At 40.1% G+C, this 25,709-nt stretch overlaps 3 protein-coding genes across 5 annotated transcripts in view; 1 reads left to right on the top strand and 2 right to left on the bottom strand.

The window, feature by feature from the left end:
• LOC146626417 (monocarboxylate transporter 7-like) lies at window positions 1–6,748 on the bottom strand. Of its 3 annotated transcripts, XM_085361288.1 has the most exons (7): window positions 6,570–6,748; window positions 4,571–4,741; window positions 2,933–3,158; window positions 2,686–2,829; window positions 2,454–2,582; window positions 1,231–2,232; window positions 1–875 (listed from the first exon to the last, which is right to left on the bottom strand). In XM_085361288.1, exons 3-7 carry the CDS (start codon window positions 3,153–3,155, stop codon window positions 685–687), a joined length of 1,689 nt encoding a protein of 562 aa, XP_085217414.1. In that variant the 5' UTR covers window positions 3,156–3,158; window positions 4,571–4,741; window positions 6,570–6,748; the 3' UTR covers window positions 1–684. The 3 variants fall into 3 exon arrangements, with proteins under 3 accessions (XP_085217414.1, XP_085217413.1, XP_085217412.1); XM_085361287.1 differs by lacking the exons at window positions 4,571–4,741; window positions 6,570–6,748 and adding an exon at window positions 3,610–3,958 and having other exon boundaries at window positions 2–875; XM_085361286.1 differs by lacking the exons at window positions 4,571–4,741; window positions 6,570–6,748 and adding an exon at window positions 3,244–3,958 and having other exon boundaries at window positions 2–875.
• arsg (arylsulfatase G) lies at window positions 3,284–20,195 on the top strand. The gene is made up of 12 exons (XM_085361289.1): window positions 3,284–3,387; window positions 4,157–4,242; window positions 9,331–9,570; window positions 13,657–13,892; window positions 15,296–15,410; window positions 15,614–15,760; window positions 17,088–17,299; window positions 17,387–17,467; window positions 17,556–17,664; window positions 17,902–18,022; window positions 18,914–19,004; window positions 19,446–20,195. The coding sequence occupies exons 3-12, from the start codon at window positions 9,344–9,346 to the stop codon at window positions 19,724–19,726; spliced, it is 1,620 nt and encodes a 539-aa protein (XP_085217415.1). The 5' UTR covers window positions 3,284–3,387; window positions 4,157–4,242; window positions 9,331–9,343; the 3' UTR covers window positions 19,727–20,195.
• The window catches only part of wipi1 (WD repeat domain, phosphoinositide interacting 1), a 13,940-nt gene continuing 8,345 nt past the window's right edge, over window positions 20,115–25,709 (bottom strand). The window contains exons 10-12 of the mRNA XM_085361290.1: window positions 25,556–25,663; window positions 23,651–23,790; window positions 20,115–23,424 (exon numbers count right to left, since the gene is read on the bottom strand). Coding sequence (XP_085217416.1) covers window positions 23,303–23,424; window positions 23,651–23,790; window positions 25,556–25,663 — 370 coding nt within the window. The 3' untranslated portion in view covers window positions 20,115–23,302. The remainder of the gene's footprint in view (window positions 23,425–23,650; window positions 23,791–25,555; window positions 25,664–25,709) is intronic.

Raw genomic sequence — 25,709 nt, forward strand, 5'->3', positions numbered from 1 at the left:
GAACAAACACGTTTTTGATACAAAAATTGTTTGCGGGTTGACATCCCGTATTAAATAGCAGTGCACCGTTAACTAAGTGACAGTTTGATTTGATTGCAAGTAAAACACATATAATCAAATTGTCCTGAGCTTCAGGTATTTCCCATAACAAGTGTAACAAAGATCTGTGCAACTGATTGTTCTTGCTGCAACATTAGCATCACATTTTGTCTGGCTATTGTTATTGAACTGATCACTGAGGTAATTATTGAGCGTCAGTGTTAAAGTCTCCTGTCAAACTAAGACACCTCCCTTAACGCTTAATCACTCTGAGTGTACCCTTTGTCACTGCCATCCATTAAGTGCAAGACTAAATGAAGCTTCTTCAAAGATAATTTAAAGGTACTGACACTGTTAAAAACACTGTTTGGTATATCAGGTAATTAAGGCACAATTATTACTTAGATACTGTGGTCTAAAAATTTTTGAGATTGCTCTCAGAAACCAGACCTACAAAGGCAGATTTTAAGCACTTAGTAAGCGTCTTTCTCTTCAGTGTATTCATGCTGTTACAGTTTATCAGCATTAGCCTTTAACTACCGTTCTATGGCTTGAACCCTTTATTACTCTCATTTTACATCAGCTTAAAAGGTAAAACACCCTCTACATCACTTAGTGTCAAAGTCAGAGAAATCATTTGGATCTCTAGTTCTCCTCAGTTTGCTCTTCACTCTCCTCCTTGTGGGCTGCATTGCTTTCAGAGCGTCTTCTCCTCATACAGGAAAATCCTCTCTTAGCAGGCTTCACCAAACCCAGGAACAAAGCACTCAGAGCCATGCCAGCTGCACAAGAGTAGAAGGCTGATCCATAGTTATGGGTCATGTCCACCAGCATGCCTGAGGAGCAAAGGAGAATAGAGGTAGAAGTAAGAACTAAAAAGCCAGCTTGTCAAAAGGTCTATGTACTCATCTTAAACAAAGGCTGGAAGCAATTGCATTGTGTCTTGTCATGTTCTGCAGGGACTGAATCAAATATCCTGATCTAGATGATCCAGCCAAACTTTATACTTTTGGTTTGTGTGTATTTTGCAAGATTATGAGTTGTAACTACAAGTATAAGATTCCCATAAATCCCATAAATGAACATGTGTGTTTTTCACTACTAAAATATATATTGTTTTAAGATATAGTATCATTTGTAGTAAAGTTGATCCTGGAGGTTATGTCCAGTAAATATGTCATTCCTCAGTACCTCCAAGTGGTGGTCCTGCCAGCCCAGCAAAGCTCTGGATGAAAACATAGACGCCAGCAGCTGAAGTCATCCTCTCTATGCCCACCACATCATCCTCAGCCAGCAGAGGAATGTGGGTGCACACCACAGTTCCCAGGAAGAACCCGTAGAGAGCACAGCACACAGCTAGGCCGTAAAACTCTGTGACCAAAGTAAATCCCACCAGCACCACAGTCAGTGTAATCACACAGGCTAAAAGCACCAAAAGCTTCTTCTTCCTAAACTGCCTCCGTGTGAGGATCCATCCAATAGAGAATCGGCCTAAGATTTCAGCCACGGCTATGGTGGAGAGCATGTAAGTCGCGTGGTCCTTTTCGACTCCTCGACTCTCACTCAGCTGGATGATGTAGAGCTGTGGAGCGAAAAAGCCCAGAGTGGCAAACAGTCCAAAGAGAGAATAGAAAATGAAGCTGCACTCTTTGAGGATGGAGAAGTCCAAGAGTTTGGAATTGTTTTCAGATAACTTTTTGTCAGCTGCATTGTTTAGTTCCTCTTTCATCGCTTGTTTTTCTGCATCTCTGCTTGTTTTTTCCTCTTTTTCAGATGTTTTTATTTCTCCCTTGCTTTCTTCCAGTTGTTCCCGTTCAATCTCCACCTTTGCTTCTTTGTGAGGTAAAGATGTCTCCTGTTGCTTGCCGCTGTCAGTGTCACTTAGAGACTGAACACCAGAGTCTGCAGTGCTCACAGAGCCTGTAGTTAGCTCGTTAGTCAAACTGCAGAAGGTATTTTGATCAGAGAATGCCTTGTTTGTCACAGAGACCCCTGAAGTTGTGCCCTCTGTACAGTCATTATGTTTGCTCAGATCTTTTAAGGTTAAGGTGTCAGCCTCTGGTTTCAGCGTCTCATTGGGTTTAATAATTATCGGCCGAAGCAATGCGCCACAGATGATGATGACGCTTTGCAAAGCTCCTAATACTGCCATGGTATTTCTCCAGCCAATATGGTCCCTTAATGCTGCAAAGGCTAAGAGGGAAGAAGAGGCATTCCATGAGTGTCCACAAACAAATCTGCATGAGTATTAAGTATGTAATGTTCAAGATCTGGCTTATGAAATGAAAATGTGATGTTGAAACTGTTGCAAACTGTAATCTTTTCTTGATATTATTTGGGAATATTAATCACGTTTTTTCTAACCCCTGTCACTCACACTTGTCTTTAAAGCGTCTTTATAAAAAACATCCCACCTGGTGCCAAAGCAAACATTGACAGGGACTCTCCAGTAGAAGCGACAGCAGTGGCCAGAGATCGCCGATGGTTGAAATACTGAGAAAGGATGGTCACCGTGGGGAGGAAGGTCAGACAGTAACCCATGCCTGAACAGTTGAATAAATATGTACAAGAAATTCAAAGAATAACAGCATTGTGTGCAAAGTTTTTTGAAGTGGAAAAGTAGTGAAAAAGTGACTAAATGAATACCTGCAACTAATCCGTAGGTGATGTAGATTTGGTTTATGGAGCTGGTAAAGATGGTGGCGATGGTGCCAGAAGTAATAAGCAGTCCTCCAGTCATGACAACAAGTTGAAAGCCAAAGCGGTTGGTCATCATGGAAGCAAAAGGTGCTAAGTGGTACAGCGATTCTCATTATTTCAATGTTATTTTTGTACGCATGTAATGTTAAGTTTTTTAAAGCTGCAGCCACATAGCAACAACACATGTGCTTACCATTGAATGCCATGACAAACACACTAATGGAAACAATCCAGGAGACTCGACTGTTGGTCTCTCCAAACTCATCTATCAAGTTCTGGAGGAAGATGCCAAAGCTTTTGATGGTGCCATAGGTGAACACCTCCACCAAGAAAAATGCCACAGCCACCACCCATCCCCAGCCACCGTCGGGGACCTCCGAGTACACATTGGGCCCCAAGAAACCACTCAATCCCATGCCCTGGAAAGAAAAACAGCGGATTAGCATAACTGCAAAGTAATCAATTAAAAAAAAGTAATAATAATAATAAATCAAATGTGCGTACTTTGAATGGATGATCGAATTAAGACAAAAACACAAAGTAGGGTGGCAACAAATGCTGGACTGTTACTGTAGAGGCGCTCTGACGCGTCAACACGAGCGGAACGAGAATGCGCCCATAGCCGCAGGACACTGGCCGGGACTCGCTGTAAGTACTTACAGATCAAACCCACAATTCCGTTTCGCTCACACAAACCGGCAGGAATACTTTAATGACGCATTCGGGGAAAATTCATCTTAAACTGGAAATTGCTCTCGTTCGGCAGCCTGAGCGGTAAATGTAAGGAGAAGCGAGTTGCCTTTTTTTTTCTTCTAGCAATAAACGATCCAGCATCAGGGAGCGCACGCGCTGCTGTGGTGCTGTAGGTACCTGCCGCACAAAAGCCAGCTTCAGCTCTGTGAGGACTGAGTCACAGCTTTTTGAAGTGTTCCTCTTCTGATCACAGACAGTCTGAGTAAGAGGTGGTAAGCCTGATCCTTGTCAAATTACTCAAATCAGCTGACTTGATAACTGGCTGGTGTTTCCAGTAGAAGTTCATATAGTGTTACACCCTCTTTTATATCGGTCTTTCTTTAGCTGCTTGCCTCTTAAATAAAGTCTCTCTGTACATTCTTACGGACATCTGTTTAATGTACAAACACTGGCAGTGCTGCAACAAAAGATGGTCAGGAGGGGGAAAGGCAACAGCCGCTGAAGTTCAGTCTCTCCATTCTCCCTGATCAATTATTAATGAAGCTGAGCAAATATGTTTTTATTTTTGTAAGAACGGGAGAAAAAAGTGAAGCAATAATGACAGATTAAATCCTAAATCCTTAAATGTACCACCAGGTGATATAGAAATACAGCTCCTTTGTGAAATTATGTGCAGGAATTATACATTTTCCATGCATCTGAGTATTTTTTATGGGATTCCCAGGTCTCCCAACCTACCTGTGTTTGGATTTATAATCTCCAGCGTGGTTTGTTTGACCTCATAACTCTCCAGAGCTGCAAAGCTGTTGTGTAAGTATCCCCCTCCTACCAGATTTTGTAAAATTTCTGAACCTAGCCTTCATAAGCTGTGCTGGTATGTTAAGCATAGTGTAAATCCTGTTTTTGATATACAGGCTTCTCATATTACATGTCATATATTGTTGAAAAACAAACAAACAAACAACTATGGCATTCTGTACACCTGCTGTAAATTTTCAGTTAAATGGTAAATGGCTAGTTACTATTACTAGTCCCTAAGGACCCCAAAGCGCTTTACACATCCAGTCATCCACCCATTCACACACACATTCACACACTGGTGATGTGTGTAGCCACAGCCACCCTGGGGCGCACTGACCGAGGCGAGGCTGCCGGAAACTGGCGCCACCGGGCCCTCTGACCACCACCAGTAGGCAACGGGTGAAGTGTCTTGCCCAAGGACACAACGACCGAGACTGTCCACGCTGGGGCTCGAACCGGCAAGGCGAACTCCCAACTCTTGAGCCACACAATTACTCTGTATTCTTTTCTGTAAAACATGTAAATATCAGTGAATGACCAGAATGATAAAAGTCTGTCATCATGCATATTCTTTATTATTACATGCAAAAGCAAACACACACAAGCACATCAATGGATCACATTTTGACTGTTGTTGCCATGATGCCAGGTCTCTCTTGAAAATTAGATTTTTAATCTCAATGAGATTTTTTACCTGGATAAATAAAGGACTAATAAAATAAAATAAAAACATTTTAACATATATTTTGTGACACTTACTAAGCTGTTCAGTGAATCTTCCATTAACATTTTAATTTTATACATATGCTTACACATCCCTTTATTAGATAAACTGCTTGTTAACTCAAGCAGTAGAACATGTGATTGGCTGTTAACTCAGCCAATCACATAGCAGAAATTCAGTGTATTTAGGATTGTAGACATGGTCACTGAGCATCAGAATGGAGAAGAAAGTTGATTTAACTGACTTTGATCCTGGCATGGTTGTTAGTGCCAGATGGCCTGGTCTGCAGGGATTTTCCCACACAATCATCTCTGGGCTTTACAGAGGTCAGATTAGATTGGCCAGACTGCTTTGAGCTGATAGGAAGGCAGCAATAACGTAACCACTTGTTAGAGCCAAGGTATGCAAATAAACATCTATGGATGAACAGCACATCAAACCTTGAAGCAGATGGGCTAAAGCAGCAGAAGACCACACTGGGTGTCACTCATGTCCAAACTGGACAATAGAAGATTGGAAAAATTTTGCCAGGTCAGATAAGTCTTGATTCACATGGTAGAGTTAGAATTTGCATAAACAACATAAAAGATTGGTGGTGGTTGTACTGTAATGGTGTGGGGGATAGTTTTTGGTTTTTGGTCTTGTGTACCTAATAAAATAGCTGGTGAGTCACCCTCAACCAGTTGTGGCAGATGGATTGCCCTCCCTGAGCTTGGTTCTGCCAGAGATTTCTTCCTGTTAAAAGGGAGTTTTTCCTTCCCACTGTCTGACTGTTCGGATTTTCTCTCTGTTATTCTTGTAATAATATACATTATATATATATTGTAGGGTAAACTACAATATAAAACCTCTCAAGGGGGCTGTTTTTGTGATTTGGTGATATATAAATAAAACTGATTTTAATAAACTGTTTTTTAAAGGTCAACATTTAACTAATTTACTAACAAATTAACTAATGTTTAATCAGTACGCACAAATGGTTCGGCTCTTTAAAAGTATCATTTCATAACCTAAGTGATCCGTTTCTTAAATATTATCAAATGCATCAAGGAAAGTAGTCACAAGACGAAACTAATCCCGAAGGATATAATCGACATTTAGACATGTTTAAGGCGTTGAAAAATACTAACTGACAACCACAGACTGCAGCTTGTTTTGTTTTTTTTCTTTTGGGGTTTTTTCAGGCGTTTGAAATTTTTCTACCTTTATCGTCTTTGTGTGGATCCAAATTAATAGAGAAATATGATATATATGTGCTTTAAAATTAAATAACATAAAATAGAACGGTTTAATTACAGCCGGAAATTGACCACTGAACAATATTTAGCTGTAAAGAAATAACTTTAAATTAAGAGCCAGAGACGCGGGTGGTAATGTTAACCTTTGGGTGCCCCACCCCAACGGTCCGTTCTCGTGCGACTGACGCAATCCGGTCCGTCTGCGGGGGCGCGTGATACCCTTGGGCAATAACGTCTAAATAAGTGCTCACAAATAGTTTGTAAGTATTTGTGCGTCGCGTGTTGGCCGGATAATTATTTGAAGTAGCTAATTAAAAGCGAACGTATTCGTTTGTAATGACATGGCTGTAATAAGTCGGAGTGAGCTGTCTCACCTGTAAGAAGCTACTTTCAGAGGGTCCTGTCTTCGCTCGTTGCTATAGTCCCGTAAGTGGCGCGCGAGCGACGTCAATAAACTTTCAAACTTAAGCTAACTTATGGTGCACATATTTCCACAGGCGTTTTTTTTCTCTCACAAGGACACACACGTGTACACAGACACCCACACTGACATATATTACATATATGTAAGCACGTGTACAAGCATGCTGTATCAGATAAAAGCTGACATTCATGAACGAGAACGGGGTGGGGGGTGGAAGAAGGGGTTAAAGAGATCTGGTTGCAGCCAGTTCTTCATAGTACCCCGGCAAACTAAACACACATACACACACAAAGTTCTTTAACTTGGGGTGTTGTTTGAGCGGTGCTCTGAGTTAATAGCTGGCCAGAGAGAGAGAGACAGACTGGGAGTTTGTGCCCAACCTCAGGCTTGAATATTTGAAAAACGTTTTGTCAAATCAGAAAAGTACAGATTTGTTGTTTGTTTGTTTTTTAAATCCCTAAACTTTGTTTGGTTAAAAAGTGATGACTGCCATTTACCTGAATTAAGGATTGCACTTTTTAGGGTATCCTTCTACAGTTACATTGTCCATTCATACATAATGTAATACTTGTTTTTTTCTTAAGGATTCTTTAAAAAACAAATACTGTCCAAGGAACTAACTCTGCTGCTCTATGCCAAAAGATTTTACTCACTGACATCTGACCCAGTGGGCTTACTGACGACTCTTTTGATGCACCTATAAAATTTCAGCTTTTTTGTTGATTAATTCTTAACCACAAATGCTGACACCATCTTAAAACTGTTAGGAACTAGACAAACATCACACGTGCTGGTGTGATGAAGCAGAAAGTTGAGCACGGGTCGTGATCAGAGGCTAACTGATTTGCCCTCAACAAACTAGGCTGCTTTGATAAAAAGTGGGTTGCAACAGGAACACTACCTGCATGATTAGAGAGATCGCGTCTCTTATTACAGGATATGTAACAGGTTTTGAAATGATTTAAGGTAATTTGGATCGACTGATCTCTTTATTCTGTGTAAGCTTACTCTGCAAAATCTTGAAATGTAGTTAGTAATTTTCCATAGAAGCTTAAACATAGCGGCATCTTGGTCCATGCTAGTTTATAATACTCTGATCCTAGACTACACAACAGTCACAAACACTCAGATTTAAAACTAGTAGCACTGGTCAATGCCTGATAGTTAATAAAGCTGTATTATTGATGTGCTGTGTTGATACACAGGGATGTCTAGCATTTTCACCATTCTGTAGCATCAAGTCTTCTTTTAACAACAGCTCATAATCTGAGGAGACCAGCTGCTGGACATTTGAGAGAGAAATATGGTCACATTGTACTGGGTCGTTTTTGTCACATTTTTCCTGTCATGGTGTGCCAGATGTTTTCAGCTGGTGAAAGGTCTTCACTTCAGCACCTGATCTCTTCTCCTATGAAGTCATGCTGCTGTAATCATTGCAGTGCGTGGTTTATCTTCATCGTGCTCAAATATACAAAGACTTCACTGAAAAAAATATCATCTGGATGTTGCTCTAAAACTTGTATATACCCTTCAGCAGTGATGCTGCTTTTTAAAGTGTGTAAGCTGACAATTCCATAAGAACTGATGCATCCATGTACCATCAGAGTTGCAGGTTTTTGAACCAAGCACTGATAACAAGCCAGATAGTCCTTTGTTTGATGTCCATGTCTTCCAAAAAAAATTTCAAATTTTGATTTGTCTGACCAAAGAACAGTTTTTCACTTTGCCTGAGTCCATTTTAATTTCACTTTTGCCCAGAGCAGACAGCAGCGTTTCTGGATCATGTGCAAACACTGGTTCTACTTTGTACAGTAGAGCTTTAACCTGCATATGCAGATTTTAATGCACTTCCTCCTGAGGCTGTCACGATTTGGCAGTGTGGTGGGAAGTATGTGGACCAAAATGTAGGACTCTTGATAGAAAATAAGCTCCAGAGGCAGGTTTATTATGGAACTATTACATCAAAAGCTGAGCTAATAATCAACAACCAATAATCACTAGTGGACGTGGAACAAGGACAACACACTACCAAGTGGGAAAGAAATGACAAGAAACAAGGGGACATTCAGACGACGACAAAGAAGAGGAAACAGGTGGGAGCATAGTTGGGACCAATCACGGAAACAAGACTTGGGAAAGTAAAGCCGAAAGCTAAACACCTGGGACAAAGTTTACCAAAATAAAACAGGAAGTAACTAAAACGGGAGAACACTGAACGCAGAAAAGGAGACTTCTCTGTGTTAGGTGTCAGGAAATGCAGAGGGAGACATAACAAAAAGGAAGAGAACGTAAACAAACTAAAACCAAGAACTAAACTACAGCCTAAGGATAAAAACAAAGCAGCACACCATTGATATCTAAAATCCATGGATAAAAAAATTAGAACTAATAACTCAGAATACTAAACAATATAAATCTTAGTCCATAACTGAAAATGCTGAGTGAAAAGATCCACGACCATGACGGAGGAGCTATCACGAGCATATTGATTTTCAGTCTTGTTCCTTCCTTTTCAGTCTCTGTGTTGCTGCCATACAATTCAAAGTGAACAAACAGTCTTTGTGAAATATTTCTGTTTTCTTTGCTCTATTTTTTCTATTGTGATTAGAATATGGGCTTTTAGATTTGTAGATCATTGCTTTCTGTTTTTATTATTACAAAGCATCCCTTTTTGGGGAATTAAGGTTATAATTGCAAGTAATCTTTTGCAGGTTTTGATTCAAAATGGCGGAGGGCACACCCCAGCTTCCTCCTACTGCAATGCTGCTATTCGGGCTGCTGCTCCACACAGTGTCCCAGCATGGACCCACAGCTGATAAACCCAAAGAAAAACCCAATTTCATCATCATACTGGCAGATGACATTGGCTGGGGTGATCTGGATGCTAATCAGCTCGAAGAGAGGGCAAACAACACACCTTACCTCAACCTGATGGCCCTGCAAGGACTACGGTACAGAATTTGATTCAGATCTATGAACCTTTTCTTATTTTATATTCATTATGTATCAGACGGATGTTTCTACCCTTGGGTGTTTTTGATGTCAGTATTTCAATACTATTATCTGAGGCACAGTACACCAGCATATACAGTGGGGCAAAAAAGTATTTAGTCAGCCACCGATTGTGCAAGTTCCCCCACCTAAAATGATGACAGAGGTCAGAAATTTGCACCAGAGGTACACTTCAACTGTGAGAGACAGAATGTGAAAAAAAAATCCATGAATTCACATGGTAGGATTTGTAAAGAATTTATTCGTAAATCAGGGTGGCAAATAAGTATTTGGTCAATAACAAAAATACAACTCAATACTTTGTAACATAACCTTTGTTGGCAATAACAGAGGTCAAACGTTTACTATAGGTCTTTACCAGGTTTGCACACACAGTAGCTGGTATTTTGGCCCATTCCTCCATGCAGATCTTCTCGAGAGCAGTGATGTTTTGGGGCTGTCGCCGAGCAACATGGACTTTCAACTCCCGCCACAGATTTTCTATGGGGTTGAGGTCTGGAGACTGGCTAGGCCACTCCAGGACTTTCAAATGCTTCTTACGGAGCCACTCCTTTGTTGCCCGGGCGGTGTGTCTTGGATCATTGTCATGTTGGAAGACCCAGCCTCGTTTCATCTTCAAAGTTCTCACTGATGGAAGGAGGTTTTGGCTCAAAATCTCACGATACATGGCCCCATTCATTCTGTCCTTAACACGGATCAGTCGTCCTGTCCCCTTGGCAGAAAAACAGCCCCATAGCATGATGTTTCCACCCCCATGCTTCACAGTAGGTATGGTGTTCTTGGGATGCAACTCAGTATTCTTCTTCCTCCAAACACGACGAGTTGACTTTATACCAAAAAGTTCTACTTTGGTTTCATCTGACCACATGACATTCTCCCAATCCTCTGCTGTATCATCCATGTGCTCTCTGGCAAACTTCAGACGGGCCTGGACATGCACTGGCTTCAGCAGCGGAACACGTCTGGCACTGCGGGATTTGATTCCCTGCCGTTGTAGTGTGTTACTGATGGTGACCTTTGTTACTTTGGTCCCAGCTCTCTGCAGGTCATTCACCAGGTCCCCCTGTGTGGTTCTGGGATCTTTGCTCACCATTCTCATGATCATTTTGACCCCACGGGATGAGATCTTGCGTGGAGCCCCAGATCGAGGGAGATTATCAGTGGTCTTGTATGTCTTCTATTTTCTGATGATTGCTCCCACAGTTGATTTTTTCACACCAAGCTGCTTGCCTATTGTAGATTCACTCTTCCTAGTCTGGTGCAGGTCTACAATACTTTTCCTGGTGTCCTTCGAAAGCTCTTTGGTCTTGGCCATGGCGGAGTTTGGAGTCTGACTGTTTGAGGCTGTGGACAGGTGTCTTTTATACAGATGATGAGTTCAAACAGGTGCCATTCATACAGGTAACGAGTGGGGACAGAAAAGCTTCTTACAGAAGACGTTACAGGTCTGTGAGAGCCAGAGATTTTCCATGTTTGAGGTGACCAAATACTTATTTTCCACCCTAATTTACGGATAAATTCTTTACAAATCCTACCATGTGAATTCATGGATTTTTTTTTCACATTCTGTCTCTCACAGTTGAAGTGTACCTCTGGTGCAAATTACTGACCTCTGTCATCATTTTAAGTGGGGGAACTTGCACAATCGGTGGCTGACTAAATACTTTTTTGCCCCACTGTATAGTTCAGTACTAGTAAACTCAGTGATGGAGAATACTGCTGCTTTGACAGTCATTAAGGCTAAAAAGGCTTGGTGTTCACAGGGTACTGTATCAAAGAATATTAATGGAAGGTGGACTGGAGGGGACAATTCAATTAAGTAAGCGCTTTGGCAACAGTGGGATGGAAAAATGCTCTTTTAACAGGAAGAAACTTCTAGCAGAGCTAGGCTCATGGAGGGGCAGCCATCTGTCACGGCCGGTTGGGTTTGAGGTGAGCAACACAGGATGAAGGCATGCTCTGGAACTGAGCTAGAGATTAATAATAAGTAATTATTATTAACCACACTACCACAATTAGTTAATAATTAGTGTCACAGGAAAAGATGTACAAGCAACAGGGATGGTTCCAACCTCCAGAGCATTACAAGGAGTGGAGTGAAGATTTTGTCAGTGCATCAAGAGGTAGCACACATTGCTGTCTTCTGAAAAAGAGCTGTGACCTTTGCATTTCTAATTAAGTCTAATCTTATCTGAGCTCAGGGGAAAAGTAAGCGGACTGTTGTTCAGTGGCCCAAAATTCTCTTTTTAGACAAAAGTCAATATTGTGTTTAGAAATCGAGGACCTGCACTCTAGAGGAACACCAGAGAGATTAAGAATACAAGTCCGGTGGGAGTCTGTGATTTTGAGTGCCATACTATCTTCTCATATTGGTGGCGGATGGTTCAGTGTGTTTGATGAAATCCACAATCAGCTTAGTCATTTTTGAGCCCTCCATCTATTGACATTCTTTATGGAGATGCTGATTTCCTTTTCCAACAAGGCATAGCACATGGCAACTGTGATGGACCAAGTTGAAAAAGCAGGAGGACTCAAAGGAATGAATAGAAAATAGGGTTTCCATTTATTTAACCCCAAAAATCATATTTACAAAAATACCAAATGTTGAGCTCATAAAAGAGATCAAAGAAACAAATCGAAGCTCAGGCAAAGACTGCAAATTTAACAAACCAAGCAACTGCCCAAACAAACATAACTGACCTAACAGGAAATGACACACAAGGGTATATATAATGGCTGATCAGACCACTATGACACACGAGGGGTAACTAGACAAAACACAATTATAAACCACGAAAATGATGCAGTACTGCGTGGTTTGTTTATAAACTAAACACCAAAGAAGAAAATCAAAACCACTGAACCCTAAACTCAAATATCTAATCAAATACAAAAGCTTTTTTTAAATTAAAGAAAATACACATTCTCCCCTTCAGCAGGAAGTGGTGGTGCGGTCCAATTATCGCTCTTTGTATTTAGTGGTTTCAAACCATGTCCACCCCCTTTTGTCCGGCAACTCCCAGGGATGATGGCAGGTAAGTAGTTAGTCAGAAGTCAAACAAAATAATGAACTGGTATGAATACATAACCTAAATGTGCGCGCTTGCAAATGGAACAAATGTATCCAAACCAATCAATAAACTTATTGGAAACTAAAATGTGTTATTGTGTTCAAATGAAGAAATGAAAATACACAAGCGTTACCGACTTTAGAGTGTGGCCATGGATTTGGCCGTCACAGCAGCAATGCCAAAACTACTACCAAATAAATTGTTGACCATGTTATTACTGTTTGATTAGCAAGCCAGTTTGCTTGACCTGAAGTCCATAGAGAAAATATATGGGATATTATGTTAGAGGAAGACTTTGAGGCAGGAAGTTAAGTTACAAGTGGAGCCTTTATTTGTGAGTCCTTTTAAAGACAAAGTTCTCACACAGACCATGGGAAAAGGAACAAAAGTGGAAGCACAACAACAAGAAAGCATGACAGAAGGCATCAGGCAACACCGGAACAAACAGAAATCCAGAAAACGTGAAACACAGGACATAAAAGCATCTTGATCATGTATTTACACAGATAACACAGAGCAGAACACACAAGGAAACGGTTCATAACAAGAGGAGTCAGTATGAGAGATGCATACAGTCACAAAGCCATGCAGGATAGCTAGAACTAGACACTAAAAAGAACTCTCCATTGTAAACCTGCCAACAACCAAAAGTCAGATAATATTGAGACAAGAAGACTCCTGCACATTAACCAAGATGAAAGAGACAATGAAAGTTATGAAGCACAGATACATAAACAAAACAGGGAACACAGTCTGGGAAATAGAATAATAAAATCAGAAGTCAGTGATTTTGCAAGAAAATTTCACTAAAATGACAGTGAAATAAAGAAAAAGTGAAGCTTGATGTGGTTAGAATAATAATGAAAACTAAACAGAAACTTAAAAAATTCAAGAATAACACAAAACCACAAGATGGTATGACGATAAAATATTTTTATGTTTTTAATTCTCTAGAATGACCGACTTCCACTCCCCAGCCTCGACATGCTCTCCGTCCCGTGCTGCTATCCTGACAGGTCGTTATGGCCTAAGAAACGGGGTGACTCACAACTTCGGGGTGAAGTCTCTAGCTGGCCTGCCTCTGTCTGAAGTTACCTTACCCCAGCTATTACACAAGGCAGGATATCACACTGCCATGATTGGGAAATGGCATCTTGGACACAATGGACTATACAGTCCAACTAACAGAGGTATGTGGGACATTTAAGCAAAGTGTCTGTCAACTTCATGTAGTGGAAAAAATAGCAGTTAGTTTTAGATAAGAACTATTTAAGTGCAAAATATAAGCATAATAATATAATATAATAAAATAATATAATGATATATTACACTGTGTCATTATTCATTTAACAAAAACTGAGCCAAAATGTGGAAGCAGTGTTTAAAAAATAAGTGTAGTCCATGGTTTAATAGCTTATAGAATCACCTTTAGCAGCAATAATTTTAAATATTCATTTTCTGTGTGACTTTGTCCCCCATGTTGTCTTCCCTCGCTTTCAAAGGTTGCTGAGGTTTATGCACAGCTCTTTTAATGCCCCAACATAGTATTTTAGTCAGGTTGAGGTCTGGAATTTGACTGGGCCATTATAACATCTTGATTTTGTCTTTGTCAGTCATTCTGATGTGGATATGCTGCTACATGTGGGATCACTGTAATGTGTTGGACAAGCTGTCAGACAGATGGCCTCACATTTCACTCTGCAATACTTTGGTACATCAATGCAGAAGTCTTTGTTCACATTTAACATCACAAAACTAAACCATTCTACCTTTAAAACCTTTGAAACGACACACACTGTGCTTTCTTTTACCATGACAGTATATTAGACTTTTGCTTTTGTCACTTCAATATGTAAACCTTTGATACACAATTTGATACGCAATTTTATTTAAATGTACTGATAAGGTTTCAAAAACTCTGTTCTAAATCACAGTAAATTGTATGTTTCAACTGGAAACCACAAGCTATTCTATACTTTGAGAATTTATAGAAGTATAAGAGTGTATAGTCAGCTGCTAAGAGCTGCTAAGAGTTAGCAAAACGGCAGCAGTACAGCCAGAAGAAATGCTGAAAAAATTAATGTGCAGGAATTTATCTAGCAGTTGAGCATTCGATACTTTTTGTGTGTTTCACATAAAACAGTGATCAGTGGGTTAATGTAGACAGTTTTCCTGTTGCACAATGCTGTATCTTTCCACTTAAGTTTTGTTGTTTGGTATCTGTGAAACATTTCCCAACCTCACTGCAGGGAGCAGACTGCACAGGGTCACTAATCACGTCCTCCAACCAGCTGTGTCTAGTGAGACAACATATTTGCACCTGACAACACACAGGACAGACTTACAACTGCCCCTGTCCCATCCCCTTCCCTGCACCACAACCACAAAAGTTTCACATCAGCATCTTTAAAGCACTGACTAGCCTTGTGCTCAGGCAGGTATAAACAGGTAGTGCAGGGAAAAATACCTGACTACTCTAGTTATCATAAGGACATGTGTAGAGAGTTGAGAGATAAGACCTTTTTTATGGTAAGGTGATAACATGCTGATACTTTGATCAATATTTGCAATATTTTCTATATCTCTTGTGCAGGTTTTGACTACTACTTAGGTATTCCCTTCAGTAATGACATGGGATGTACTGATATCCCAGGATATAACCTGCCCCAGTGCCTCCCCTGTGACTCACATGGACCACAAGTGATCAGGTGTAGTACTGTGACAGTGTCACACAATAATGAAAGTATAGGTTGCACAGTGACTAGCAATACTTTGCAAGTAGCTATTTATTTATTAGAAGTATTTTTTTTTTACTATACTATAACAACCATGAATGGATGCCAGTTCTTTCTTCCAAGGCCTCACCAAGCGAAATGTAGTTTTATTACAATCTATTGCTTTTGTGCTCTAGATTGAAGAGGAACATACATGGAGGTTGTTATTCCAGAATCGGCCTTCCTCTGATTGAAAATAGCACTATTGTGGAGCAGCCGCTTGACCTGTGGACACTAACAGAGCAATACAAGTCTGCTGCACTCCGGATTATACACAATGCAAGGTACAATGAGGTTGCACTAATTTACACAGACCTTACACCTTCCTAGTACTGGGTTGAACCCAGTACAGAACTGTATGAGCTAAAAACATATTTGCACCTCCTGAGTTACCTGTGTTAAGTTTAGAAAGGTTACTGTAGTGCAAATATGCTGTAAAAAAATGTACATTAAAGCAGCACAGCGTTTCCTGAGCCTTATTTTGCAACCATGTGTCAGAGCCAAAAATGCCCTAGTTCCCTACAGCCAGGTATGTTACATCTTTCTTTAGACAATATGCGTGTGTGTGAAAGTTAAGAAGTGAAATCTGATGTGATTTAGAGTTTCACGCATTACTTCCACAACAATAGAAACTGTTGTCTGTTACTATGTCTGTGCATATGATTCTCTTTGAATGATTCCACGTGAGGCTTTTATCATCGGCTTGATCTGAACAGTGTTTCAAAATGCTGCTTTATTGCCTGAGGATATGCATGTACTGTGGATCCTCTGTCGACACATGGTGGGGGGGTGAAACCAGGTAGCTCTTGCAGACATCTGTAGTTGATTGCCTTGGATGACAAAAGGAGAAACTGCTGCAGTCTACACAGTTGTCTATGTTTATCGTAATGAAAGAACATTACCACAATGTTTTAGTATGGCTCTGTGGTGTGCATTATGACTTCTGAACCATTCCTGATGGAAATTGTTAATAACAGAATATAGCCTGCTAACAGAGCAGTAGAGTATATATTTTTGAAATATGCTATATTAAATTTACAAACATAACAAAAAACATGCCTTTATGTTACATGACTGCATCATTTGAACGAGTGTAGCTGTGATTGTAAGTAATGAGCTGTAAAGACATAGAAGGGTTTTTTTGTTTGTTTGTTTTTTATCAGTGAAGCTCTTTTAAGTTGATAATGCTGTGTTTTGGATGGAAAAATTTAATTGCAAGCACAGAACTGCTTGTTTTTTGACAGACATGGTTTTGTTTCAGTTTAAGCATGAGTAAAAATGGGTAATTCTGATGTAGAAGCTGGTTTGGAGCTTTTGAATGAAGCACAATACAGCACAATAGCATGGCAGATATCCTGAGGCATCATCAGCAGGAAATACACCGCTGATGGCTGCTCTCCAAGTACCCCATAACTGTGTTTGTCCAGGATTACTGTTATGTTGCTGTGACAAGTGTCTGAAATAGTATTTGGCAGTCAGTGAATGAAGAGTTTGTCAGGTCATTTACCTTTAATACAAATCTGCTTGTAAGCCAATAGTTTATTTTTTCAATGCAGCATCCGCCAGCCTTATTTTTTTGACACAGTTTCCTTTTATTAATTGTATTTTCAGTGAGCGAGGACAACCTTATCTGCTCTACATAGCACTTGCTCATATGCACGTCCCCTTGGCCCCTCCACTATCTCCAGATGCCCCTACCACTGATAATCACCCAAATAGTGGAGTGTATGCTGCCAGTCTGCGAGAGCTGGATAGTCTGGTTGGGGCAATAAAGAATGCTTCTGAGGCCACAGACAGAGACAATACACTCATCTGGTTCACTGGTTGGTCACCTGGATTCATGTCTGATATTCTGACAAAGCCTGTAATACTGTCTTGAATGTCTTGCCTTGTGTGCACACTCTTTACAGGTGACAACGGTCCATGGGAACAGAAATGCCAGTATGCAGGAAGCGTAGGGCCCTTCAGAGGCAAATGGCAGACCAGCAAAGGTAAATAAAATAAGCTTCCTGAGCAGTATAACGTCCACTTTATTGCTTTGCATCATCATATTTACATTTTTTTCTGCCTGTGTACTAGGTGGCGGTTCAGCTAAGCAGACTACGTGGGAGGGTGGTCACAGAGTGCCTACAGTGGCTTATTGGCCTGGAAGGATTCCTGCAAATACCACCAGCTCGTCCCTGCTCAGGTGCACCACTTTAGTAGCGTGCACAGGCTAGTTTATATCATTTAAATAGGTATATAGTATGCATACAATATATTTGTGAATATAGATGAGCAATTTTATAGATCCTATAAAATATATGACTACCCTACACGGTCATAAAGCCAAAGAGTACAGAAGAACCTTGTTTACTGACTCACCCAACAGTCTTTTACCAGCCATTAAAAACAGTGCTTACTCACTCCTTATCTCTTTGTGCAGTGGTATGGACATCTTCCCAACTGTTCTGTCTCTGGCGGGGGTAACACTCCCTTCTGACAGACGTTATGATGGCATTGATGCCACAAATATCCTCCTACATGGTGAACAGTTGGGCCATGAGGTGAAAAAAAAATTCACTTTGAATTTATATTTAGCTGTATACACTTGCTGGCCACTTTGCTACGTACACCTGTTCAGCAGTTGTTAGTGCCAGTCAGGCTGGTCTGAGTATTTAAGAAACAGCTGATCTGCTGGGATTTTCCTGCACAACCATCTCTAGGGTTTGCAAAGAATGGTCCAGGAAAAGGAGATAATATCCAGTGAGCGACAGTTCTTTGGTCAACACTGCTTTGTCGATGACATAGGTCAAAGAAGAATGACCAGCTGATGGGAAGATAACAGTAACTCAAATAACCACTCATTACAACCGGGGTTATCAGAAGAGCATCTCTAAATGCGGGGTCAGAATTTGGCTTGAATAGAATAAAAGCATTGAACGATCCTGGCTTGTGTCCATGGTTCAGTCTGCTGCTGGTAGTGTAATAGTGTGAGGGATGCTTTCTTATATTCTCTGAGAACTAATTGAGTACCAGTCGTTTAAATGCCAAAACCTGAGTATTGTTGCTAACTATATCCATGCTTTTATGACCACATGTACCCATGTTCTGATAGCTCATTCAAGTAGGATAAAATGCCATGTCGCAAACCTCACAATCTCTTACACCTTTTGGATGTGGTGAAACAAGCAGTTTGCATCATGGGCATGCAGATGACAAATCTGGGCCACTATTTGACACTATCGTGTCGACGTGGACCAAAATCTCTGAGAGTTTTGACAACTTATTGAATGCTTTGATTATTTATACTGTGAAGATTTAGGGCAGTTCTGAATCCCAAAGAGGGTTTAGCCTGGTATTAGCAAGTTGTATTACCAAGTGGCCTGCGAGTGTACTTTTCACAGTGATGTTGTATTTTTGAGTTGCCTGCAGACATCAATCCTTCTTTTCTGTAGTTTCTCTTCCACCCTAACAGTGGTGCTGCAGGGAGGTTTGGTGACCTTCAGACAGTTCGCAGTGGGAGACACAAAGCTTTCTACATCACAGGTACTGGTCAAATGGAGGGCACGCGTGCCCACCATCCACAATCCATTACACTACAGTCGGGCATGATGTCATGTTATTAAAACAGCTTGAGAAACAAACTTCTCTAATGCTGATGACGTGTTTATTCACATATGTTTGCAGTGCTGCTTGTTATGCCCTACCACTGTGGTGGATGGTTTACATAATGTCATCATGGTGGTACCAGACTGGTGACCCTGCTCTGCAGACAGATGTTTAAAAGAGAAAAACAATCCTAAAGGCTACATTGTAGCAGATTCATTCTCATCCTGAAGCATCATCTTGCAAAAATCTTTGCATTTATTTAAATAATTCTAAACCCTGAACTAAAGTAGTAACTCAGCAGCGTTTCAGAACACTCTTCAATTTAATGTAGGCGAAAAGGGGCTTATGGGGAATGCATGTATTCCTGTTTCTTTATAGGTGCAGCAGAAGCATGCGGTGGAGAAACAGGAAAGCAGCAGGTCCACGATCCTCCACTAATATTTGATCTTGAGCGTGATGAGGCTGAGGAAACACCTTTGGATGTCAAGACAACTGAATACCAGGTGGTAGCGGAGAGGATCGCTCGGAGGAGGGAGAAGCTATTATGGGACATCGCCACTGACAAGTCAGTGTCCATCGCAGATTACAGGACAGACGAGTCAGCAGCACCGTGCTGTGACCTGACACAGACTGTTTGTCGTTGCCCCAGGCTGGGTTGAGGGTGGGATTCACATGTAAACACTCACAGAAGAGGCTGATAAGACAGGCTCACAGCTGGAGAAACAAGTCTCACTCTTTAAAAAAATGTGATTAGCACTTTGTTTGTAGAAGAAGCCATTAGTGAAGGGGTTCAATGGCCAGAGGCTACAGGACATGTACAAACAAGATGAGAGGGCAAAGAGAAGTAGGTGGATGAACTTTGGCCTGTTAGTAAAACAGTGGCTGGAGTAATTCTCAGTAATTTTAGAAAAATAACACATCTTATATCAGATCATAAGACATACTAAATTTAGTGGATAGGATTGGGCTTAGGGCAGAGACTTTTGTTGCGACAATCAAATTTTGGAGACCAAACATCTGAAAATAGATCCTTATTGTTATCTTGTTGAATATTTGATGGCTTTTATTATAATATTCAAACATTTATAATATAATTACAAATAAAAAACAAACAAAACAAAACTTGTTGCAGAGGTCAAATCATTTCTAAGATTTAATGAGTCTCTGGTGTAAATGTCCAGTATTGAACAGCTCAATGCAGCTCACAGGTGCCCTAACAGCGCCACCTTCTGGCAAGTCATATTACTATGTTACTTATTACAACAGTACTATAAAGAAATGTTATATACACATTATACACTGTAAAAACCCATTAACATATATTTTACGAATGTTAAGTCTATGTGTTGATGTGTAACACATTACACAAAAAGGATACTTAATGCATTAATGTAAAAATAACTTGACGTATATGTTAACATATTCAGAATTATTAAGTAAATAACACGTTTTTTAGGCTTGCACTGAAAACAATGGACCTGTAGCTTTGTCGTGTACAGCTCGTCCCAGGATTTGCATTTAGCTGTCGACTGCTGCACCTACAGAGCAAAATATTTCATCAGGTTACATTTGTGACTCTGCAGGATTTTTCAGTCTCGTGTATTGCTACCATAATTAGTATCACAGCTGCATCGGCAAGTCATATGATACTTATGGCATGTATCGTGATTTAAATAGTGTATTGTATAATATCTATGTATAATTTCTTTCTGAGTGAACTACTGCTTGTCTCTCCTGAGGTATCATACATTTTTATGACCACTGATTGAAATGTTCTGGAGCCCCATACACAGGAATGGCCCTGATAAATGTCCTAAGACTTAACATTGCACTTGGCTTGTTAAGAAGTAAAATCTTAGGTGAGTTTTAAGCATACCTCCCAGGGACCAGTCACACTAGGGAAAACAGCGGTCGGAGACTGCTGTGCGGAAAAAAAAAATTATGCCTGTATGCAATTAACTTGCAGTGGTATTGCCTTTGAAATGGTCTCTTCAAAGACAGATCATTTTGAAGCAATGCTCAGCTGCTGTCTTTAAACCAACTTTGGTGCGTTAATTTGGCAATAAAACTGGGATAAAACGGTAATAAGACGAAGTCAGTCTGCTATAAATTTTTGATTAAACAGGGTTAAGTTGGCACTTAAGCGCTGTATGCAATAATACCCTAATTGAAATCTGTTGCCGTCTACCTCAGTCCTCAGTCAGTCCTACCAGAGCCAAGGGTGGACTCAGCACAAGTGGACTGGGAAAACTTTATAAATTTATAAACAAACAGCTGCAGCTAATTCATTCCATCAATGACCAACGTTATATCAAGAGCAACGTAACTGTGTGGCTCAAAAATGAGGATACCAGAAATGTAATAACAACACGATACAGTTTGAATTCAGGTTTCAGGGACGTTCTGCTCTGAAAACAGTGGGACAGTTGAGAAAAGTGAGAGAAGGCGGAAGGAGAATCAACATGTTTATGCTACAACACATTAACTTCTAGTGTGTCAAACTTGATACATGAGTTTTAGAGAATCTTACATCATCAGTGTGATTTCTTTCCCCCCTGAAAAAATTGCAAAACACATTTTTTAAGAAATAAATTGCAAAGAAAAACACAGATGTGGTAAGCATGATACAAGTTAAAACTCATATATCAAAATTAATATTTAATTAATTTTAAAGCGTTAGAAGGGTCAATAAACACTCAATTTTCTGTCTTAATTTCATTGCTCAGACTTTAAAAGGATAACGGTGATCTCTTATTTTGTTATGAATAACTGGGGACTGTGTGGCCCTGAGAACTGAGGTTCAGGCGGAGCCCAGGTTTTATCCAGAGATTTACTTCACTGCAAACACTTCCTTCATATACCTGAAATCTATGTACACTTTGTGAACCTGAATTGGAGTTATGCACCAGGGCTGCTGTCTCACATCCCACAGTTAGAAAACCTTGAATTAAGGCATCTGTTAAGCATAAAATATTAATTTAACTAATCCTAACATACTATAACATTCAGACACTGCTATAATACACTAGCACAGTCCCACTGATAGCTCAATTTTGAAAGACACATGTAATGTATGTATTAGTGTCTGTCGAGGGAAAGAAAGAAAGAGAAAGAAAGAAAAATGAATCTTGCTCTGTGTGCACGCTGCTGAGAAAAGGCAATGCTGAAATGTGATTAAACACTGTAACTCACTGTAAAAAGGATGACAAGCTGTATACTCATATGTGGTTCTCCTACAGCCTTCTGAAAGTCTGAACATAAGACATGCTTTGCAGCATTGAATTCAGTGCAGCTTGCAGTGAGTTGCCCACCACAAATCTTTGTAACTGACACTGACGCGATTCATTGTATCCTCACTTGGAGAAATAAACATGATGGTGCAGACGAGATCCTCATCCACGCAGACTGACTCCGGGTTGCAGCAACTTACTGCAACATTTTGGCGTTCTATTTGCATTTATAAATAAGCTGGCAATTATTTGGAAATCTGAAATAACTGAAATAATTTGGAGGCAGGTTGCTTCCCCCCAGATGACCTGTGCAAATGCCTTGCAATCAAAAGCAATCGCTCAGAGGTTGGGGGCACTGTACACTCAACCTCTGGGTGACCAGTTGGTCAACAATTTGTATTTGGTCCCAAAAAAAACTTGCCAATTGCCAATTTTTTCCTAGTGTGACTGAGGCCATAGGAGCACTTTTGTTATTTTAACCCCTGGATATTATTGAGCTTAAGTATTGTCGGTCAGCTCATACTACTTACCTGCTCTTTAGGTTGCTACCATAGTAATGATTTGTCGTTGGACAATACATATATTCAACAGTAGTATAAAAGTCAGAATTTCTAGCTGTGCACAGTGATTATTTCAACATGTTTAACACTGTTGTTAGTGGTAGTATATGGGAGTTAACATTAGGATGGTTCAGACAGCCTTTGACTTAAAGAACAAATGTTCTGTTGATGTTTTTTTCTTTAGGATGAGTGGACCTTCTGCTCTGTTTTAGTGTTTTTTTCTATATCCTTTACAAATAACAATGGGTACACAAAATACAGAAATACAAGAAGGTAATATCCTTCCAAGATTTAACTTTAGGTGTGCAGGGTAACTTGTGAGAGGGTTGGGAAGCCACAATGTCGCAACACATTAGGAATATTTTGTCCAACCTTCCTACTAGAAACAGGTAAGTCTGGTTTGTGTGCAGGGGCAGGGGCAGGGAGGGTACCCTGGGGAATTTGGTCAGTTATTCTGGTTTCCAACCGGAGGGAACTCATTCTCATCATCCAGACAAACGGGGCCCTCAGCAAATTCGTGCTCGGGGATGACTTCACCCTTCTGGGCTCCACCGTCTTCGGAGTAGCCTGGAAAGAAGCAAAGAAAGAGCATTTTAAAATTTCAAATATTTCTGATCATATTTGGATGGCTAGGGTTTTAACTATAAAGAAACAAGCTTCATTTAAACAGGAGTCGCTTGACAACAATACTAAGAGTTGAACATACACACACTATTTACAGCTGTGTTTAATAGCCATTAAACATAAAGTATACTGACTATGCTCATTTTAAAGTGTCAGCCTTAAATCTTACCCATTAGAGTGGTGGAGGAGGGTGCGGTCGTGGGGAGAGCCACAGTGGCAGCATATGTTTGGCTAGGTGGTTGTGGAGGGACATTCTCGGGGTTCTCCTCTTCCTTCTGGTCCACCTGCTCCTCATTGGACTCAAAGAGCCTGAGGAAGCATGGAAGAAATGGGCTGAATAGGATTTAACACCTAAGATAATGCGACAACAGGAATGCACAACAATGTGAGATTTCTAAACAGCAACAAAAGATGGAAAAGTATGGAAGTAAGGAAATGGACAACTGTTTAAATGCATACAGATACAAAAAAATAGCATTCAAGCGTTTTCAGCTCCTACATGTGATTATAGTGCACATGATTACTAGAGATGGCACGATACGACTTTTTTATGTCCGATACCGATACCGATATCATAAATTTGGATATCTGCCGATACCGATATGAATCCGATATAGTGTTTTTTAATCAACAAAACTGTTTTTTTAAATATCTTGCTGCATTTTGTATAAGTTCATACTCAAGTTTAAAACAACAACTACACTAAAGCTATTCTGTTATACCTGTATGCAAAAAAAAAATTAATTTCATAGTTCAGCAATACTGATCAATCTAATAAACTTAAACCTACACCATCCTCCCTATTCTGGTATTTTAAAGAGTACTTAGCGTAAATATTAAGCAACCTAACTAATAGGGTTCCAACTCCCAGCAACAACAAAGATAAATAAATAAAAAATAGGGAACCACCCCTCACGCTCCACCTCATGATGCTTAATCGACGTAATCAACCTTAATTTGATGCAGTGTGAAAAAAAAATGCACAGAAATCAATTATTTTTCAAGAAATATTAAATAGATTCAACATCTTTCTTCAACAAAATTGCAGACTGCACAGATGGTACCTTCCCAAAGGAAAAAGTACTATAGCTTACTAGGGTATATATATTAGACTTAATAGTTACTATATACAGTAATTGACTTCTATTCATTTTACATCAAATTAAAACTTTGCGTGTCAGATAATTATTTATTAAAAGCTAGACATTTTAAATGAGAATAAGAAAGAAAAGTATGTCTTTGTGCCCCCTTTTCCCTGTTAATGCCCTATCGGCCCCCCTGGCTAAACTTTGCTAGATCCGCCCCTGCTCAGTTACCAGCGTCAGCTACGTAAAAAAAGATCCTGGTGTAGAAAGTAATATTAAATAAATTCTAACAACAGCTTATCAAGCTTAAACGTGCTGCTGTTGTTTATCCACTGGTTTCCTCTTTCTGGTGCAAAGTGGGCTAAAAACAAACCAGAGAGACGGAATTGCGACAGAAAAGCCGATCAGCTGATCATTAAGCAGTTTCATGATTGAAGTAGCAGCAAGAAGAGGCAGTTGCTCCATATATCGTTTGTTAAGCTTAACGCAGGAATGCTTTACAAACATTCAGAGATGGACTTACACACTTGCTTTACTGCTCTCGGGGATAACTTTGTCGGAGATGAAATGCCGGGTTGCTAGCGAAGCTCCAAATGCTATCCAGACCACCGACAGGTCCCGCATGCCACAGCCGCTCTATCACGTGATGCATACTGCTCCGACGTGCTAACGTTCTGAGGCGAGTTACGGCGTGTTGCAAGTTTTGTGAGGTGCTTTCGTGATATTTAATGGATCGGATTACATTTTTTATTTTTCTCCGATATCCGATCCAGTAATTTAGGTCAGTATCGGACCGATACCGATACGTAATATCGGATCGGTCCATCTCTAATGATTACATCTTCATCTTCACCTTTCTATCTGCCTCAAGATGTCTAACTTTTCAGTTAGAGTAAGTCAAGGGGAACCAAAATAAGTATACATTTTAATTTAGAATGAGGATTTCCTGCCATATTTATAACCTGTACATCCCACTAAGATATACACACCTGTGCTTTTGAACAAGGACACACTCGCCTCCATCCTGTGGATCCACATTATAGATGTAAAGAAACCCATCTGAAGATGCCACAAGCAGGCGAGGAAGCTTCTGAATCCTGACAACAACATCAACAAAAACAACACACACACAATATAAATGAA

Source organism: Diplotaxodon limnothrissa, linkage group LG8 (genome assembly GCF_057381915.1).
Source record: "Diplotaxodon limnothrissa isolate DT_005_m linkage group LG8, D_limnothrissa_male_GT1.1, whole genome shotgun sequence".
In the NCBI taxonomy this organism is placed as follows: domain Eukaryota; kingdom Metazoa; phylum Chordata; class Actinopteri; order Cichliformes; family Cichlidae; genus Diplotaxodon; species Diplotaxodon limnothrissa.